The sequence below is a fragment of the Gavialis gangeticus genome, unplaced genomic scaffold (assembly GCF_001723915.1).
Source record: "Gavialis gangeticus isolate Ggan-Ray unplaced genomic scaffold, GavGan_comp1, whole genome shotgun sequence".
Classification (NCBI taxonomy): domain Eukaryota; kingdom Metazoa; phylum Chordata; order Crocodylia; family Gavialidae; genus Gavialis; species Gavialis gangeticus.
In genome coordinates this window covers 8,509,243-8,528,483 of record NW_017729019.1, presented here as the reverse complement: position 1 = coordinate 8,528,483, position 19,241 = coordinate 8,509,243, and the positions used below count along the sequence as shown (strand labels likewise).

The following is a 19,241-nucleotide window of genomic DNA, read 5'->3' as shown; positions in this document are numbered from 1 at the left end:
AAAATTTTCAGGGGCCCCTCAAGCCGGATAGAATGGCCTGGCGGGCCGCATTCGGCCCACAGGCGACATTTTGCCCACCCCTGCTTTATCTGGTTTGGCGAATACAGAGCTGGTGAGAAGGGCTGGCTTGATGTTCCTAAAGGTTGACTCCACTGCTGGAGGCAGCACGACCTAATGGAGAGCTGAGTTTTATTTCCAGGCCAGCCCTACTGAGGGACTTCCAGCAAATCACTTTGCTTCCCCGTGCCTCAGTTTCCCCACCTGCAGTATTAGAAATAATGCTTGCTGTTTCCATGTAAAGTGGGGATCCAGAGCTATGACTTAGCACAGCACAGCTGACCCCACAGCCTAACCCGCATGGTGTTCCTCAAAAGTTCCTGGAGGGGCAGTCCAGGCCTCTCGGCTGGGACTGCCCAGAAACAGCTGTCCAGCTAAACAGGCCCAGAGTTACCTGAGCGCATTCGGAGGGTGACAACTCCCTGCCATGGCTGACCAGAGCTGCCCCCCACCCGATATGTTAGGCACGCAAGGCGACTTACCACTTGGCCTTATCAGTGCTAACTGGGCAAAGTCCAGGGAACTTGCTCAGGTGACAATGACGATACCGATATCACTAATGGGGTGTTTTTCAGCCCTGAATAAGCCCACGACAAAAACAGCCCCGGCTGGAGGTGAGGTCAGCAGATAAGAGGCACTGGGAGCCCTGTGACAGAAAAGAAAGCAAAGAACTTGGAAAAAGATTCTGTTTTTTCGCCCCGTCATCAGACCTCTCCTCCCTGTCAGTAGAGAGATGGTGGCAGCAAGGTTTGTTGTTGGTTTGTTTTGTTTTTTAACAATGAAGACACCGCTAGAGCTAAGCAGAGACCTAGAGCTAAGTAGAGGTAAACGTGCAGATCTGGGAGGGGGTGCCTTTCAGGACTGGAAAAGTGCAGGAGAACTACTAATTTCCTCACTCGGTCGGTGCCCAGGAAGTTCACTTCAGCCCCAGATCCCCCTTCGCAGACACACGCTCTGCTTCATTCTCTGTAGGAAAGACATTCCCCAGCCAGATCTGATTATCTCAGCCCCTTTCTCGCTGATGTAACTTCTGGCTTGCCTCCTGAGCACGTTTCCCTTCACTGTCTGCCAGGGAATCTAGATAGGGGAAGAACGAGGGAGAGAAAAAGGGAAATACTCTGAGAAGCTGCAATTTCCTGGATCCTCCTCCCAGCCCCTCCTGACTCTTTAGAAAGCCAAGTAAAGAACGGAGAACGGGAGTGGCGGCCAGGGCGGTGGGGAAGCTGACAGCCTGCAGGTCCCTTCAGCGACAGGAGATCTCACAGAACAAATGCCACAGCATGTAAGTGCCTTTTCTTTGCTGCCCTTTTTTCTGGTAGGGGAGCGGTGGAATTTTGGCAGGCGGTGGATTGAAATAGTTATGCCGCAACTCAGGCTGTCGCGAAGCCAGGGGATCGGACACGGAATGGCCTGTTCCCCAGAGCAGGGAAACCAGGATTGCAAAGTCCATTTTGAATTAAAAGTCCAGCAAAGCAAAGGTTTCTAAACCTGGCAAAGCATGAGGTGGGGTTGAGTGCCTAGAGCCGGGACTGCGTAGACATACAACAGGCAGGGGAGACAGAAACATGTGGCTCTCTTGACAGAAGGTCCAGAGTGCCTGGATCCCTGTCTATGGGCTAGACAGCAGTCTGGGCAGGGGCAAGCCTGTAAAGTAGGGCAGCTCAGGACAACACATCAGGAAAAAATGCAGAGGCAGGATCTTGTCAGTGAGCCTTCCCATCTGCTGCTGGGGCTCCACACTGCCACATGTCACTGGGTGGCTGGAGCAACAGGTGCTGCACCCTCTCCACCCCCACTGGGGCTTAGCCCACATCTACAGACTGGCTCCCCCATCCCTGGTGTGATTCTAGGTCTCGGCTTGATTGGTGGCCACCGCATTTGGCCCTTCAGTGCTGGGCTGCACCCAGAGGCAGGAGGAAGTGCTGCTAGAGAAGAGTCCAGGCAGTCAGATGGACCACAGTCCATCCGCAGAGTGGGCTGCCAGCTGGCTAGACCAGAGGCTTGCTCTAGCAAGGGGACAGCTGGTTTAGCCAAGTGGAGGCTGAGACCTGACCTTGGGCAGAGCAGAGCTGGAGAAACTGGGCTAGGAGAAAGCTTTCCAAGCAAATTGTTTATTCAGAAAATGGCATGTACGAAAAAAACATGTACCAAATCAAAGAAAGAAGAAAGAAAAGAATCCTCCTGGCAAAAAAAAAACCCACCCCAAAAGATCTGAAACTCCAGGAGCAGTCCAAAGCTTTCCTTGTGAAGTTCCAGTTTTCACTTGGGGACTCTCTTTTGAGATAAACTTTACTTGAATTGAGTAAAAAAGTTGAAAATTAAAACTAACGCTTCCCCTTTACTCCTGCTGCCCTAAACCGAAGAAAACATTTCATTATGGGCTGAACGAAACTTTTGGGTGATTTTTTTTCTTGTTTCTTTGTCAGCCTGAAAACCAAAAAAAGCCTTTGCGTTTGCTTGTGTAATGAAAAAAGTTGGGGGGGGTGTTTCACGCTCATTTAGCAGCACTTCTTAGGGCGGCATTTTCTGGTAGCATCAATTGGTCCCTTTTTGTAATGACATTAGTTGGTTTTGTCTGTTGGGCTTTTTGGGAAGACTCTGTGGCCAGGCAGAGAACTTGCTGGTGGGTGCAGCATCCCCGACTCCACTTCTAATCAAATGCAATGGGAGTGGTTTCTCACCACCCTGTTTAATACTCTTTTCTCTCTTGTTATGAGCTACCATTGGACTCCAGTGCCTATCAAACAGTTGGCAGAAAGCATTCTTTGTTAAAGTTGCCCCTTCTGTTCAAAGCTGATGGAGCTCCCTGCCCACCTGCAAGTTCAGAGCCAAAAAAAGGTTCAACATTTCTGACAGTGCTAAGTAAAAGGACTGAAGTAAACACACCTGTTTTCAGTCCTTCCCTGTATGCCTGAAAGAAGCAAAAAAAGGCTCATTCCAGGTTTTCCTCTCCTCTACAAGTCCCCCTCCCTGGGAACCACTGCAGAGTGGCAGGCCAAGGCCTCTCTAACTGCTTTCTTTGCTGTTAGCATCAAATACAAGTCAGTCTGTGCCTACTGTCCCTGTTTGCCTGACACAGGGCCGACACCAGACCCAGCTGTCCCTGACTTTTCACAGATCCAGACAGGCTCCATCCTGCTGGCAGGCAGCTTCAGAAAGGATGGCAAGATGATGACCTTCCCCACCACCCAAGGTGGAGTCACACAGCTCTGCTAGCCAAATCAAACGGGCTGCGTGGTCTGTACTGGCAACTTGCTGCCTCCCTGGGGCCACTGTTAATGTCCATCTATGTGCATATAACTGTAAGAACAATCACAAAATCACCAGCTGTAACCCCTGCACCCCCACCCCTCTGAGACAGCTGCCGGATTTTGCTTGGCTTCACCAGTGAGGAAAGCAAAGACCCAGAGCATCCCCGTGGTCAATGGAGCCTAGTAAGAATCCAGCTGGGTGGAATCAAGTCCTCCAGGACTGAGAGGCCACATTTCAGGACTCTGAGGGTCACATCTGCCTTTGAGATGTCCTTCAGGGCTCTCTGGTGTTACAGGGTAGGTGTGGTATAGTGGCACTTGGTGCCCAGCACAGCAAGGCTGGCAGGAAAGCAGTGAATGGATGTCACAGAGAGCACAAGTGCTTCCAGGGCAGTGTATAACCAGGGCTGCGTGCCCTTGCTGCTAGCCACTCTGAGAAAGAACGTGCTTTGGGGAGGCTCCTTCACCAGGGCCTTGCCCAGACAGGCCAGGAAGGTGTGGTACATTTTTAGCTGCTTTACCTGACTGTGTTGGTTGGTGCCTGGCTTTCCTCTAGCGGAGAACAGTTTCAGACACACAATCACAGAAAATGAGGGTCAGAAAGGACTTCAGGAGGTCATATCTAGTCCAACCCCCTGCTCAAAGCAGGACCAGCCCCAACTATATCATCCCAGCCAGGGCTTTGTCTAGCCAGGTCTTAAGAGCCTCCAAGGATGATGTTACCACCACCTCTCTGGGGAGCCTGTTCCAGTGTTTCACTACCCTCCTTGTGAGAAAGTTTTTCCTAATATCTAACCTAAACCTCCCTTGCTGCAACTTGAGCCCGTTGCTCCTTGTTCTGTCATCTGCCACCAATGGGAACAGTTTAGCTCCATCCTTTTTGGAATTACCCTTCAGGTAATTAAAGCTTGCTATTAAATCCCCTCTCAATCTTCTCTTCTCCAGACTAAATAAGCCCAGTTCCCTCAGCCTCCCCTCACATGCTGCCCTGCATCTTAGCCCAGGAGGCAAACTCAGGTTTGCTAAGACATTGCAATTGGGTTTGGGTCACAGGGGTAGAGCTGGCTCCCCCTCGAGCTCAGAAGAGGAGATGAAGCCAGCTTGCCCCAAGCTGTGTCTGGGTACAAGCCACTCCAGAAGCCTGACAGCACAGAACCTAGGAAGGGTATGAGGCTGGGAGAAAGGCCTGATAAACCAGAAGTGGGACCAAAGGAAGTCTCATCCCAGTCGAGTCAGGGGCCCAGATCTGCTCTCAGACCCCAGGTGCAGCTTCACAGAGATGAATAGCATTAGATGGGGGTGGTGGAGAGCTCTTCAGTGGGGGCCTGGGTTTGCAACCACCCCAAGAGTTACAAGAGATGCTGATTTCTGGCCGACCCTGAGACTTCTCGGCTTCTTGTGGGCTCAGATCAAGCGTAGTCCTACGCTTTTCTGGCAGGGGAAATACCATAATCACCATGGTGGCTTCCTAGTCACACCCAGGGAAGACTGCTCTGCTGGCATAGGATAGTATCCACATAGGTCATGCATAATTAACCTTGGCTTTATGCCCACTTTATGGAAATGAGAGACTTCCCTAGTTTGCCCCTGGGACCTTATGGCTAAGGGCAGGCAAAACTTGGAGGCACCTGAACCCCAAGCCTCTGGGCTTGGGCCTGCAAGTAGGATGCCTGCCAAAGGATTTGGGAACATCTGAAGCCCCAGATGGGGGTGGAGGATGTTTGCTGGTAGTAGGGCCACTTATGGTTCTGGACTGACTCATGGATTTGGAATTGATTTGGCTGATTTGGCTTGGAATACGGAAAATTAAAAAAATAATCATTCTGACGGACCCTGGCTCATATCATAGCTGGACTGCACTGGAGGTTGCTTCATGCCTGCAGCTTCTTTTACATGTCTGAGCCCTTAGCGTAAAAGCACTGGGTGCTATTATTGATGCCATGTTGCCTGCTGCATTCAGCATGGCAGCTGGATGCCAAACTAAAGCAAGGCTCTCCAGAGAAAGCGTGGAGGGCAGCCAGTGCCCTTGACTGATGCATGGGTGCCTTGACATGTGCAAAGACTCACATACTCCTAGTCACAGGTACACAGGCCCTGGCACCTACAGGCACATGGGCTGATTTACACATGGAACAATTACCACCTGCTTATGTCAACTATGGCCTCTATGGGGTGGTTTGGCATTTTGCACAGATGCAGGAATTGAATGAGCTAAAACTGTACAGCACCTAACAGCTCACTTCAGCCTCACTCTTTGGTGCCAAGCACCCTTGAAAGACTGACCAGAGGCAGCTGGGTACATGTTCATTTAACATGAGACCATAAAGGAGACCTCTAGAGGAAAGGAAGAATGCTTAGAGTTCATCCCTGCCCTTTGGGGTGCACAAAGGTGAGCTCAGCTCCTCTTCAAGGTATGAATCTTTCTGTTGCTGTTTCCATTACACTAGTTACTGGGTTTTTACTGGCAGACTGGAGTGAGGCAGCAGCCTCCCAATCAGCTGACACTGAAGGGGCAAGTCTCCCAGCTGTTAGCTGAAGAGGGAAGGCAGGCCGGGGATGCATCCATGTCCCCCGTGGAGTGGAGTAGAGCAACTGAGCCTGCATGGAAGTTAGTCTGCTTCCAAAGTGGCCTGATTAGTGTGGAACAGGCAGGTAGAGAGTTCAGCCAAACCACTCTTGTGTGTGGATATAGGCCCATATAGCCCGAAAAATCCCAGGTTAGTGTGAAACACAGCTGACAGTCCCTTCGACAGAGCTGCTGTGGGAGGTGGAAACGTGCTACGGGCAGATCTGCCGACTCATTTGCCCCATTCACAATCCTCCCAGCTCAGTGCCAACAGGTTCAGGCAATGCTCAATTCACCATGTGAATTTAAAGGCAACACAAAGAAATAAAACCCTGCTGGTGTTTCTCAGCAGATGCCTAGGGAATTTCCAAGTGCAAGCAACTCCCCAGCGGACAGCTTGAAGATCCGTGATAGGTGCCACTAGCTTGAAAGGGTGAGCAGCAATGAGCTGCCTCTAGAAGTGTTACTTCCTGACACTGAGCATTTTGCTCTGGGTCTGGAGTTGCATGGGGACTGGCAAACTCATTCAGGACAAATTGCCTCTTAAGCCCAAAATGGCAGGGTCATCGCTGCCTGCCTCCTGGCTTTGCTGGGCGGGAATATCCATTTGCTCCTCTATTTATTCAGCCAGCCTCAGAAGTCTGTTCAGGATCCACATGCATCCTTTCCTAGAGGCCTTTTATCCATCAGTTGGACCAGGTATTGATTTCCTTCTCTCACGCTTAACAGTCCCAAGTGAATTAGTAGCTGTTGATGAGAAAGTCTCTCCTTCCTCATGCCCTACTGGTGCATCATTCACCAGCTGCACACTTCCAGAGGGATTTGCCTCTGGCAGACGCTATTGCTGGGCATGCCAAGGGAGCACTGATGTGTAGTTACATTTGCCCTATGCTAGGCTCAAGTAGTCCTTCCTTGGACATTGCTTTATGCCTGATGGGACAGTCTTTTCTTCTCCAAGTTTGCCAGCTTGAACACTGCTTGTCTCAAGTTATCAGTGCACAATGGGACCACAAGTTGCTTCCAAGACTAGTGAGTACTGCCATTTTGCCACAGCCAAGAATTTGGGTCAAAGTTTTAGTATGCATCATTCTCTACCTGCAGCAAGACTTCCAAACACATTGCACAGGGAAAGGGCTTGAAGCAAAAACCTGGAACCCTGGATCCAAAGAGATGTGTTTTGGAGAAGTTCAAATCCACACATACAACCTGGTCTCTGTTACAGTGACACTTTGGAATCTACCTCTGCTAAATGAAAATGTGAACAACAACATCGCTAAAACAAGGCAGGGGTTTTTTTTAGCTTCCTTGTATTTTATAATAATGAAACTTTCTCCTGGCCCAAAGAGGGATGAGTCATCAGCTGCATGGAGGAATGATTCACAAGCACACAGATTCTGGGTTCTGTTCTCCACCTCTGAACGGCTCTCAATAGTCCAGGATGGTGCTTGGAAAGGCCACCCAAGGCAGTGATTAATGAAATCATAGCTGGAAAGCAGCCAGGAAAGACTGACTAGCATTGACAAACTCCTTTTTAACAAATATCTTTGTCCAGCCTTCCCTGATGCTTGGCCTGCTGGATGGGAGTGGCTCAGGTGTGGAAGGAAAGCCAAAGCCCAGGGAGTTCCATGAAAGCTCCTCGCCCTGATGATCCCTATGACTAGTCTTTATGATAAAACTTTTTGCAGTTGTATGTCTGGGCCTCAAAAGAGCACTAGGCACTGCACACAAAAAGCAGCAAGACACTCCTGCCTTACACAGTTCCTATGCTGGAATAAGACAATATCAGACAGAGAAAGGTCAGAGGTCCACGAGAGCCTGTGAACCCTAGGGGTGGCATAGCTGAGGTAGCCAACAGCACGCAGGGAGACATATAGCTGTCTCACGTCTGGCTGCTTCCCACTCCACAGCCCAAATGACCAGCTACCACTTACAGGTAGATCAACTTGGGGTGACCTTTAGCATGCATCCAGAGCATGTCAGCAAGCTACACAATGAGATCAGCTTCAGCATGGGATGAGCAGACATGTGGGCAACGGTGGAGAGAAGGCAGGACCAGGGAACAGTAAGGACAGGCAGAACTGCAAAAATGGTCTCAGTAGGACATGGGACCATCTGTCAGTCATGGTCCTGGGGAAGGTGCCACAGTTTCACCCAATGTCCCCAGAGCTGCAAAGATAAAATAGTGCCCAGAACGATACGCAAACAAGCACGCATTCAGGGCATGGAGGCAGAGCCGTGATTCCGGCAGGGGCAGGGATAAATGAGTGGGGGGAGCGGTGGCTGAAGAATGCTGCTTGGTACTACCTCCTGCACACATCACAAACACTAATAGATTTGTTGGCCATTTTCCTGGTCACAATAGGTCCCTTGTCGCCGGCGCTGGCTGTCTGTGTGGGTTGCTGTGCTGAATGCTTCCTGCCCCCTCTCCTCTTGTTGCAGTGAAAAGTGCAGCACACTGGAAGGGAGGGGGTTGCTGGGGAGAGAGACAAGAAGCACATGCAGATGCTCAGCATCATGGCAGGTGGCTTTCCAGGGGGCCCTTTCACTGAGGTGGGGCTGAAGGGTTGGAAATGTCACAGCCTTTAGGAGGTGCCCTTGGGTCTGTGCTGGAGCAGGCTGGGCTGGGAACTCTAGTAATCACAGCGCTTTCCCTCCTCTAGGTGCCTTTCATGAATTCCAATAAGAAAGTGGATTTAAAAATTATCATCATTGGAGCACTGGGGTAAGTCAAGCCTTGTCTAAGACACAGCCAAGACCACGGCCAACTCTGGAAGGTACAAGATAAGACAGAATAGGAAAGGCTGGAGTTTGGCCGTGTCCCTTTAACAGCAGTACGGGGTGGAGGGGGGGGGGGCATGTGTAACTGTACTTTCCCTGATCCCCACTCCGTGAGGCACAGATCCTAAGGCTAACACATATCTCTATGTACATCTCTCCCTCCACACCAGCGTGGGAAAGACCTCGCTCCTGCATCAGTATGTGCACAAGACCTTTTATGAAGATTACAGGACCACGCTGGGAGCCAGCATCCTCACCAAGGTCATCATGGTGGACAACACCCCACTCAAGCTGCAGGTGAGTCGCTCTTATTTGGGGTTCAGGCAGTAGTGCACACAGAAGGAGCCTGAAAGCCTTCTGACCAGGCATGAGCATGGTGCACGTGGGCCAGAAAGGGTGCTGCACAAGTCCCAGTCTCTTAGGCCCCCTACTCCATCCCCTAGTTAAGTCAACCACAAGATATTCCTATTGACACCAGCAGAGCAGGGCTTGTGCTGAGCATCCCTGAAATGTACTGAAGTCAGTCTGAGCTGCAGGCGCTCATCCCAGACTCCTGCTGCCTCATGGAGTCATAGGATGCAGGTATTTTATGTGCACTAATGCTGTGTGTGCATCTCCTGCCCTTCTCCCCTTTGCAGATCTGGGACACGGGGGGTCAGGAGCGGTTCCGGTCCATGGTGTCGACATTTTACAAGGGCTCAGATGGCTGCATGCTGGCCTTCGACGTCACAGACATGGAGTCTTTCGAGTCCATGGATGACTGGAGAAAGGACTTCCTGGACAAGGTTCTCTCCCAGGAGAAGGACTTCCCCATGGTGGTGCTGGGAAATAAAATTGATATAAGCGACCGGCAGGTGAGGAGGGAGCCCCGGGGCACCATCAAGGGCTCAAAGCAGTTGGGGAGGGTGGGGGTTTAGAGAAGTGCCCTAGAAATCTTTTAGGAAATGTTACAGCCCTCAGGATGGGGTCTTTAGTCTGTGGTGGAGCACACTTGGTACTGTGGCGTAGGAAATGCTGGCTCCAGCCTCTGTCAGGCAGCTATTACTCACCAGCACTGAATTCATTTAAACATTATGTCACCTCCTTACACCCCTTGTTAGCACCTAAATATCGAAAAGCAGCTAATGATGTTGGGTGCCCAACTGCAGACACCTTGAGGAAGCCCGAATCCTAGAAAGTGTCAAGCACCTGCTTTCTGGAAACTCGGGCCCTGTCATGTATCTCCTTTGGGGCCACCAAATATTAAGCCATCCAAAATGAGGAATGGCTTTCAAAGAGGCCAGTCTTCATTAACACAGCTGGAGCCAGGCTCACTTGGTTTATTCACCAACAAGGTAGGAATTCCAGTCTGAAGCCAGGGAAGGGAAATCTCCAACAGGATAGCTGGGATGTTTGGTTCCAGTCTCCCTTCTCCAAGAGCTGAAAGAAATCTCCTTCCTCAACCACCCCTAGATCCACCCATGAGCTTTGCTGGAGACCATAACATCTGCAGCAAGCTCTCCCAGTAAGGCTGCTGCTGGCCCTGATGTTACACAGATGTCCCCACCAGACACAGCAGGGAATCCAGCTGCACTGATCCGCTCAGAGAGAAGATACGCAGCTGCTCATGCTCTTCAGGACAAGGGAGCAGGCTAGCTTTCAGGAGTGACAAGCAAGCACTGAACTGCTGAGCACTGTGGCCTGATGCACGAGTGCTCAGCATCTGCCAGGACAAGTCCAGGCCCTAATTCAGCAACATCCTGTGCACCTTCTAAAGGTACTGAAGCCCCTCAGCTCACCCAGGCTTCTATGTGGATCGGGGGCACGTGACTCCCACAGAAAGGCACCTAAGTACTTTTAACAGTTGGACCCTGGTCTCTCAGAAAACAAGCCCAACACTTTCCCCATTTACTGGAGTGAAATGGTTGGGGACAGCGCAGAGGTCTCTGAGCTTAGGAGAACCATAAGAAAAGGCTGAATACCCCCCACACTGGATTGTCTCATCTTCTGAGCAGCTGAAACCCCTGCAAGTCAATACTATGACCCCATCCTCATTCCCTCCTGCAGGTGCCCCAGGAGGCTGCTTCAACCTGGTGCAAAGAAAAGGACATCCCATATTTTGAAGTCAGCGCCAAGAATGACATTAACGTGGCACAGGCTTTTGAGACCCTCGCAAGACAAGCCCTGGCAAGGGTGAGTAGCAGTGCCTGTGGGGGCAGGGCTGGCTGCTTCCCTCCCCACTGAGCATCTAGCTGGCGGGGGAGCATTCACTTTGAGGCAGAAGTCACAAAGCAGCAGAGATACAGTAAAGAAACATTCACTGGATCTGACAAGCTAGGGCAGCCATTCTCAATCAGTGTTGTAGCACCATGGGGTGTCAAGAGTTCCTTTTAAGTGTGCTGAGGGATGCCACGCAATATTAGCACTGTTTGGTGTGCAAACACCTATGCATGATTCACAAAGTAAACCCAGAGATTTCAAACAGAAGACCAGGGTGTCCAAAACACTCCAGTCTGAACTCTTTTTTTTTTTTGCAGCAACAGGAGTAGTCCAAAAATGAGTGAAAGCTAAAAGGTGGCATTTTCCAAAGGGTGCCTTGAGTCGACCAAGTTGCACCTGGAGTCTAAAAAAGGTTGAGAGCTGCTCTATGGAGACTATCACTATTTGGTCCAGATTAAAACACCTAATGAGATTCTGGTCCTTTCAATTGACACCTAAATTTGTTCTTAGATTCAAACCCCAGCCTTCCCTTAACTGGTGATTAAGATTCAAGCACGATTCACCATTTCCAAGTCCTGTGATTTTATCATTTCCTATGATTTTAAACAAGAGCTTAATTTATCATTAACCATCGCCTACTTTTGACATAGGACAGCTGAAGTCTACATTTTTATCTGAAATAAGTTTTTTTAAGTCCATCTCATGACTGTCCTGCTGAAAACAGTCGGTGCTGAATATTCCTTATTTCAAAAAGAACGAACAATAAAAGTCAAGGAATCAGTACTCATTAAAAGCATGGGCAAATTCTTTTGACTCATCCTAGGAGTCCAGATGTGAAGCAATTTACACAGCTGTGTACACTGGAACTTTAGTTAATGGTGCTCCCTAGTGGCCATCCCTATGAAATCAAGGAAGGAGGAAAAGCATTTGATTTAAGGACTTGGTATTTAGAAATAGTGCCTCCATTTTAGGGGCCTATTACACTTTACACTGTGAGCTGCATAAATGGTGATTAGTGTGAGTAGTAGCTTGGAGTTTGGAGCAGTCACACCCTTAGCCTAGAAACCTTCTCTGCCTGTCCCCCACCTGCACAGCTGTGACTTGCTACAGGTGGGGGTATGAGAGATCCTGGGATACTAGAGGACTTTAACTTGGGCAGCACATCTGTGTGGAGTGGCCACACCTTAATGGAGCAGGAGCTGGGTAGCACAGATCGGAGATAATCCTGCCATGGAGTGGCATAACTAATAAAAGGTATAATTATGGAACAAAGAGTTTTAGTTTTTTGTATGCTATACAGCCACTTTAAGGTGTTAATGTGCAGACAGTCCAGGGATTTAAGAGCTCCAGGAGGCATCCAAAATTACCATGCAACAAAGGCCTTAGGCCTGGAATTTTATACCCATAAATGTTTGCTGGAGCAAGGGAAACCGTTTATCCTTGTAACTGAAGTACCAGGCTATGCTAGAAGTAGTGAGAGAGCTGGTCTGCACTGAACCTTACATGCTTACAATGAGCTAACATTACCAAATCCCTTTGTACTGAAATGGTGCTAAGTTAAAGTCATTAGATAAATGCAGTATCTATTACCTATTGATGTAGCCATAATTCCATAATGGGCAAATGAAATGATATACCCTGCCCTGTGCTGTAGCACCTGAGTGCATTGAGCAATGCGACTGGCATCCATCATGTGAAGTTCTTTCCTTTTGCCTAATTTTCTCTACCAAACACAACTGAGCCTGGGATCTCTCAGACCCCTGAAACTCACTCCTGATCACTGGAGATTTATTACAATTCCCAATCCAAGCTTGTCTCATCTTCTGTTTTCCAGCACCAGGGGATTCTGGAGAACTACTTAACAGAGTCCATCAAGCTCACTCCCGACAACCAGCCCAGGAGGAAATGCTGCTGACCGTGTCTTATGGAGAGACCTGACACACACCCAAGAGGCCGACGGAGCAGTGAGTAGGCCTGGCAGCTCCAGCTTCGTGTTCAGCCAAAGGAGAAGACTGCAGCGTTTAGATGCCACATCTCACAGCTGATCCAGCAGATCTCCAGACACTTGAAGGCATTGGCCTTTCCCTAAAGTGCCTCCAACAGACTAATCACACAAACCATACCTGGTTGCTGCTACAGCCTTCCTGCTTCACTAACCTTCTACACCGCCCTTTCAGCGCCCGGCATAGTCCTCCTCAAGTTGCTGCACTGCCACACCAAGACAAGGGGGCCCCAATTCACATCTCTGGCCCTCTCTGCTCTCATTTTACCAGCCAGTACTCTGGCAGGTCAGTGAATTCCCAGTGGAGCCCTGCTGCTCACCGGCTGGCCCTGGAGCAGACTTTCCCCACGTGTGCCTGAGTGATGGTGCTCGCAAAGCAGGCTGTGGTCTTGGCATCAGGTGGGGTAGCCCTGGCTAATCTCAGTCCTTGCTGTGTGAACACAGACACCCAGTGCTTACACTAATGGCCCTGCCTCTGATATTCAGCAGGCACATGCTGTTTGTTGAACAGGGAGGGTGCCCAGACTCTCCTATCTCTGAACCCAGCTGATCTTTCTATGCCTCAGCTTCTGCTGTGTGAAATGAGGGTGATAACACCCTCCTGGCACGCAGGTGAGGAAGCGTCATGATGAGGGACTTTCTAAAGGCACCATTTAAAAAAGGCAGGCAGGATGGTGCACGAGGCTGGGACTTAAGAGACTCAGAATCAGTCTCTACCTGTGCTAGTGACCAGCTGAATGATCCTGCGCAAGTCACTTAGTCTGCTTCTGGGCCTTCGCTGCCTGCCGGGAACCACTGATACTGGCCACGTTTGTACAGTGTACAGACGTCTGCTGAACAGTGCTACCAATCCCATAAGAGCGGGGAACGCTCTTCTTAATAAGCAAAGGGAACAGCCTGGATCAGATTTTGGTGTAGGTGCGTTCAGGGGGGAGGGGATCAATATTTGGAAAGGGAAGATGGGGAGAAGGGTGGAGGGATTTGTGCACCTGTGACCCTCCTGAGACATCTCTGCTTCTGGGTCTGGGTTCTGCCTGCCCCTGGGAACGATGCCCAATGAGTGGCTTTACTGCCCATTGGGGAGGGGATGGCGAGGTGCAGCTACAGCCCCCTTTTGCCCTTTTGGTCATGAAGCTCTGCAGAAACCATCCCAAAGGCCCATGCAGGGCCAGAGAAAATCAGATCCTGTCTGCAGGCCTGCTGAACCACCTTGTCAAATGCCAGAGCAGAGAGAGGATTCCCCCTGGCATTCCACTGGGCAGTTCAAAGTGCTGTTAGCTAATGACTTTGACAGGCTTCCTTGTAAAGGCTGTGCAAGCTTACCCTAGTCTGCAGTGAACAAGGAGTTAATCTCAGCTTCCACAGGTGCTCTGGGCTGAGGCCATAAGAATGATAGGGGGAGCTGGATGAGCAGGAGGTAGCTCATATGAGCTGTCTTGTGTTGGGAAAGGAGGGCTCCCTGGGGAAGTGTTCTAGAGCAGTGTTTCTCAACCCAAAAGTGGGTTGCAAGAATATATGAAAGGGCCGTGAACATGGATCAAGAAACTAAAAGTGAGAAAAATGTGGGAAACCATAGCTTTTCCCTTGTAGGCTGTCAGAGTTCCAGCCTGCAAGGGGCTGCTGGGGCCCCTCCTGCCCCATGCACTGTGGGGTAGGCTCTGGGGGTGGGACCAGCGGGTGAGGAGTGAGAGGCACTGGGTCAGGACTGACCCTTGATGTTTACAAATGGGTCATGGTACAAAAAAGGTTGAGAACCACTGTTCTAGAGGGCAGCCTGAGTTCTCATTTGAATGCTAGAGGATCAGGCCATGCTGGGTGGGACCTCTTGTTTGTGTCCCTCTGGAGTTGCAGCCCAGGTTACCAGGGGAGAGGGCAGTGCTGCAGGGCATGTACAGTCCTGTGCCACCTCTATCTCCAGCCTTCCAGACTCCAGGTGCTCAAAGAAGTCCTGAGCCAGGCCCTGGAGGACTGCTGAGGTGTTAAAGGGGAATGCTGGTACCTCTTCCATGGCTTCCACTCACTCACAGGAGCTTGCAACTTTTAGGGCCCCTGTTGTTGTGCTTTTCTTCCTAACTATGAGCGTTAGAAATGTACTTTTTGATGACAGTGGGGTCAGCCCCTGGCTCCAGGGACTGGTGCTGCAGAGAAAATGCCAAATAGCATGAGACTTCTCACAAGGCTTCTTCTCAAAGCCTCCAGCAGCCAGGGCCCTACAGTGCCGTTCAGGTAGATGTGTTCACCTGCTTATCAATGGTTGCCAATTACATATACACACATTGACACAAGCCAGGCCTCCGACAGGCTCTGGTTCAATATGCTCAAAGCTGCTTTACTCCTGTATATCTAGATGCAAATGGGGCCCATGACCCCCCTGTTAATTTAAAATCCTTCCCAGCAGAAGTAAAAGGTTTGCTCTGACATGCTGGGCTGGGTATCTTTGTTTCAGGTTGGGGATTTCCCTTGGAGAAGCAAATCTACCAGGGCCCTGTGCAGAGAAACTGTTGGTTTTGGCTGGCACTGCCTTGGAGAGCTATGTTGAACTCTGAGCCCCCAGCCTTGGTAGGAAAATAGTTATTGCTCAGTGCTTCCCTCTGCTCTCCCCCATAGGGCTATATCAGTCCCTGAAATGCCAGGGGCCCAGCAGGAATGGCTTCTCTCTAGTTTACACAGCCCCTACCTCCCTCTCGCTGTGCTGCAGGACAGATGCAATCAGGTCCTGTTGTGTTAGGTGCTGCATGAGCAAACAACAGTGGCAGTCACTGCAGCACAGGGCTTTTAGTCCTACCAGTCAGAAGCACTAATTTGAGGTGCATTTCCCAGGTGGTAGCAGCTTCCCTTAGACTCCAGTGCATGTCCCCCAGGATAGTTTCAGGGAGGGTGACTGTGGGGCCTGCCCTAGGGACTCAGCCCCAGTTGGGGTATGGGGTCCCCTGGCTATGCAGTGCTTGCTATGGGAAGACTCTGTGCTTCTGCACTGATTCTGGGGGCCCCAGTTTCTGCCTCTCCTTTTTCTGCAGTGTGGCTTCAGGTTTATTGGCAATGCATGAGCCCAACTGGATTAGAGCTCACGCTCCTGTCACTGTGAGGGCCCTGCAGGGCTGATGGGGGAGCAGTTGGATATTGCTAGAGGAAACAGATGGAGCAGATATGGTGCAACACTTGCACTGGACTTGCTGCTCAGATCCTTAGGGGACAGGTCAGGGTGGGGGGCCAGGCATGGGTAGTCAGTTCATGAATACTCAAGGACACTAAGTAGCAGCTGCCAGGGATTGGCCTGGTGGTCCATTCCCAATCCCCTGCACTCAGCTACTGAACTGGGGGCTGAGCCAGGGAGACAGTCTGTCCTTTCATTGACAGGGAAGGCAGATGAGAGGAGAAGCCCCTCAGTAACTTTTTCCTTGCCTCTGTCCCAGGACCCCTGGGGAGAGCAATGCCTTTCTAGCAATGTCCATTCTGCACAGGCATCATTGCAGCCAACAAGACAGGAGGCTGGGTTTCATGTGGTAGGGCCAGAAATCATAGCCTCTCCCTTCACTGCAGTGGGCCCCTAGATTTACCATCTGCTCCCGAGACTAGTGCAGCAGCTTAAACTGGCTGGCGTGATGCAAGCACGTCACAGCACTTCTGAGTACATCACCCCTATGGTATTAGCCCTGGCATGTTTATCCTGTGGGTATTGAGTGCTGTTAGTGTCAACAGAAATATTGTTTCTAATTATATCCCTGTGCTGGCTGCTTTTAATGGGAGAAGCAGGTGGGAACTTGATCCAGTTTGTGCTGACAGGCTGTAATATGGGCCAAAAGCTGAACAGAGCAAATAAACTAAATGGATGAAGTGGCCGCTCCCTGCTCCAGGGAGAACAGCAACTGACCTGCTCCCAGATCCCGTGAGATACCAACTCCCCATTAGATGCGGCAATCAGAAACAGGCTCAAGCAGCAGAACTTGTTTCTGGCTCCAATCTGGATGGGGCCTTCCCCAGCAGGCAGACTGGGGAAGTGTGTCAGTGTCTGGTTGCTTTCTCCCATGAAAGCTCATCAGTTGCCTTGCAGAGAAGAGCTTCCAACCCCATGCCTCTCTCATCCTGGAGCCCACGAGCACTTCTGTGGACAGTGTATGAACATGTGCACGTGAATGTAGGCTTTGTCCAATTAGTAACTGACCCCAAAAGGAAGGAAGGAGGGAAAGAAGAGCCCGTTATCCCGGAACTGCAGGGTCCCCGCAGTACCTGGCACTGACCAGCATCCATGCTGCAAAGGGCTAACTACATCTCTACTAAAATGATCCTGAGAGCCCCAACCCATGCTTCATGGACAACGGGACGCCTGTAAGCCTCCTCAGTGTTGCCTGTAGCCACAGGAAATTAAACAGGTAAAGGGGAGGCTGACAGGAAGAGCACAGTCTGATGTTGCCTGCAGCTACTGATGTTTCCCACTGAAGGCTGGGCTCAGCTGATTTAGTGCACCGCCCCACACTGAGGCAGGATCAAACACAGCACCCCTAGGCCAGCCACACACACACTGTTGAAGAGCTTTTCCTAATGCCCAGTCTAAATTTCTGCTGCTGGTTTAGCTGATGACTTGTCCTTCTTCCAGTGAACTGGGAGAACAAGCGATTGTTGTGCTGGAGGGACTGCAGATCTGCCCCAATCTCGCAGGCTCCATGTACCTGGGGAAGGAAGGTCGACGGTACAAAAAGTGGCCCTAGTTCCCCCAGGATGGAGCTTCATTTAGGTCAGCAGAGTTAAGCCAAATGGGCCTCATGCATGCATGCAGGAATCCTCAGGCTAGAGAAGTACAAGCAACATGATATTAACCCCCAGGCAGGGCAGGTGACAGTAGCTTTTCCAAGCAGAGGCTGGGATGGTGCTTACCTTGCTTTGTGGGCATCTGAAGCAACAATCATCTAATTTTCGACCTGTCAAGATGCCGCCTCTGTCTCCTGGTTGTGCTTTGAGTCATCATTAAAAGGACCTCCCTTCATTGGCAAAGCCAGCAAGGCACGTGAACTTCCTGGCAAAGCAAGAGATGGCAGTGAGGAAGGGCCTCTGTACTTCCCAAGGAGAAGCACAACAAGTCAGTTGTTCACCTACTCCAACTGGGGATCAAGTCTGTGACCTTGGGGTTATTAGCACCATGGTCTAATCAACTGAGTAGTTCACCTCCAGTCCTAAAGCAGGAGTCACTTCATAAAAAACAGTCCATAAACATAAGGAACTCCATCTTCCAGTCAGTCGTGTTTGCTCTCACTGCTGGGAAAGCTGGTCCAGAGCATCCCTGCTCTGATGCTTAGGGGCCCTGTAACAAGGGGCCTTCCCGGGGCTGGTTTGATGCTGGCCTGCCCACCTGTCTTTGGGCTAGCCACCCACCTCGCTCACCTGCTGTGCCTTGATAATACATGATTACAATGTTAGCTAGGCAGGAAGCTGCCCATTTTGAACCTTGATGTTTAGGGGAATCGCTGCAGCTCCATTCCACCCCTACACTGCAGCCCAAGCCTCGCAGATGGCATCTCAGGCAGCTAAACTCAGCTGTACCCTTCCCCCATTAACTGTGGTCCCCGCTCTGGGAGGGTCAGCTCCCCCTTCGGCCCTGGCCCCATCTCAGGCATTCGGGAACCCAAGCCTCTTGCTCTCTGGGCAACCCTCAGTCGGCCCCTGGCCCTTTAATCTCTCTCTGGGTCCTGGCCCCAGCATGGACCAGTGAAGGTCCCTCAGATCAGGTCTAAGCTGCTTGCCTGCTTTTACCCTCACAACTCAGCTAGAACAACTGAGCCACAGGCCTCTCTAAGCAGTCACAGGTGTGGGCATTCCCCAGCTAGGACTGTGCAGGGGGCTGGAGGTTATTAGGCACCCCCAACCCACCTTTCACCAGGGAGGTTTGCAGTCCTGGCATTTCACAGGGCTGCTGCACCACCAGCAGCCCCACCAGGTCTCCCTACCCTGGCAGGACACAGTTTTAGGTCATGCCCAGGACCTGGAGCCTTCTCCATCCCCTAAGCCCCAGCCCACAGACCTCCAAGATGTTCCTCCTGAGTTTATTCCCCAGGGTTTTCTCCAGCTTGATTTTGAGGGCTGAAACAATAGGGCTCCACACTGTCCTTTGGGAGACCATTTCACTGCCTACCATTTGTCTGCATTTTCTTGCTCCTTAGCCTGGGTTTTCCTTCATTTAATTTCATTACTGCCCTCCCAGTTCCATGTCCTCAGACTGTCCTCCTGGCTGTTCACACTTCAGAGACCTGGAGATGGTTATCACAGCCCTCCTTACTCACAGTGTGGCCAGCAAAGCAGATCATAGGAAGAAGCATTGGACCCTACAGCAGAACAGATGGAGCTGCAGGGCTTCACATTGGGGCTGAGCTATAGTACTTTTTGTCCAGGAAGGTGA

The 19,241-nt window shown here is 50.8% G+C and overlaps 1 protein-coding gene across 2 annotated transcripts; it reads left to right on the top strand.

Moving 5' to 3' along the window:
* Nucleotides 1-1,019: 1,019 nt before the first annotated feature.
* RAB7B (RAB7B, member RAS oncogene family) lies at nt 1,020-15,269 on the top strand. 2 transcript variants are annotated; one of them, XM_019514003.1, is made up of 7 exons: nt 1,020-1,339; nt 3,137-3,359; nt 8,535-8,596; nt 8,823-8,949; nt 9,291-9,506; nt 10,699-10,824; nt 12,686-15,269. In XM_019514003.1, exons 2-7 carry the CDS (start codon nt 3,336-3,338, stop codon nt 12,764-12,766), a joined length of 636 nt encoding a protein of 211 aa, XP_019369548.1. In that variant the 5' UTR covers nt 1,020-1,339; nt 3,137-3,335; the 3' UTR covers nt 12,767-15,269. The 2 variants fall into 2 exon arrangements, with proteins under 2 accessions (XP_019369548.1, XP_019369549.1); XM_019514004.1 differs by lacking the exon at nt 3,137-3,359 and having other exon boundaries at nt 1,021-1,339.
* Nucleotides 15,270-19,241: the final 3,972 nt, after the last annotated feature.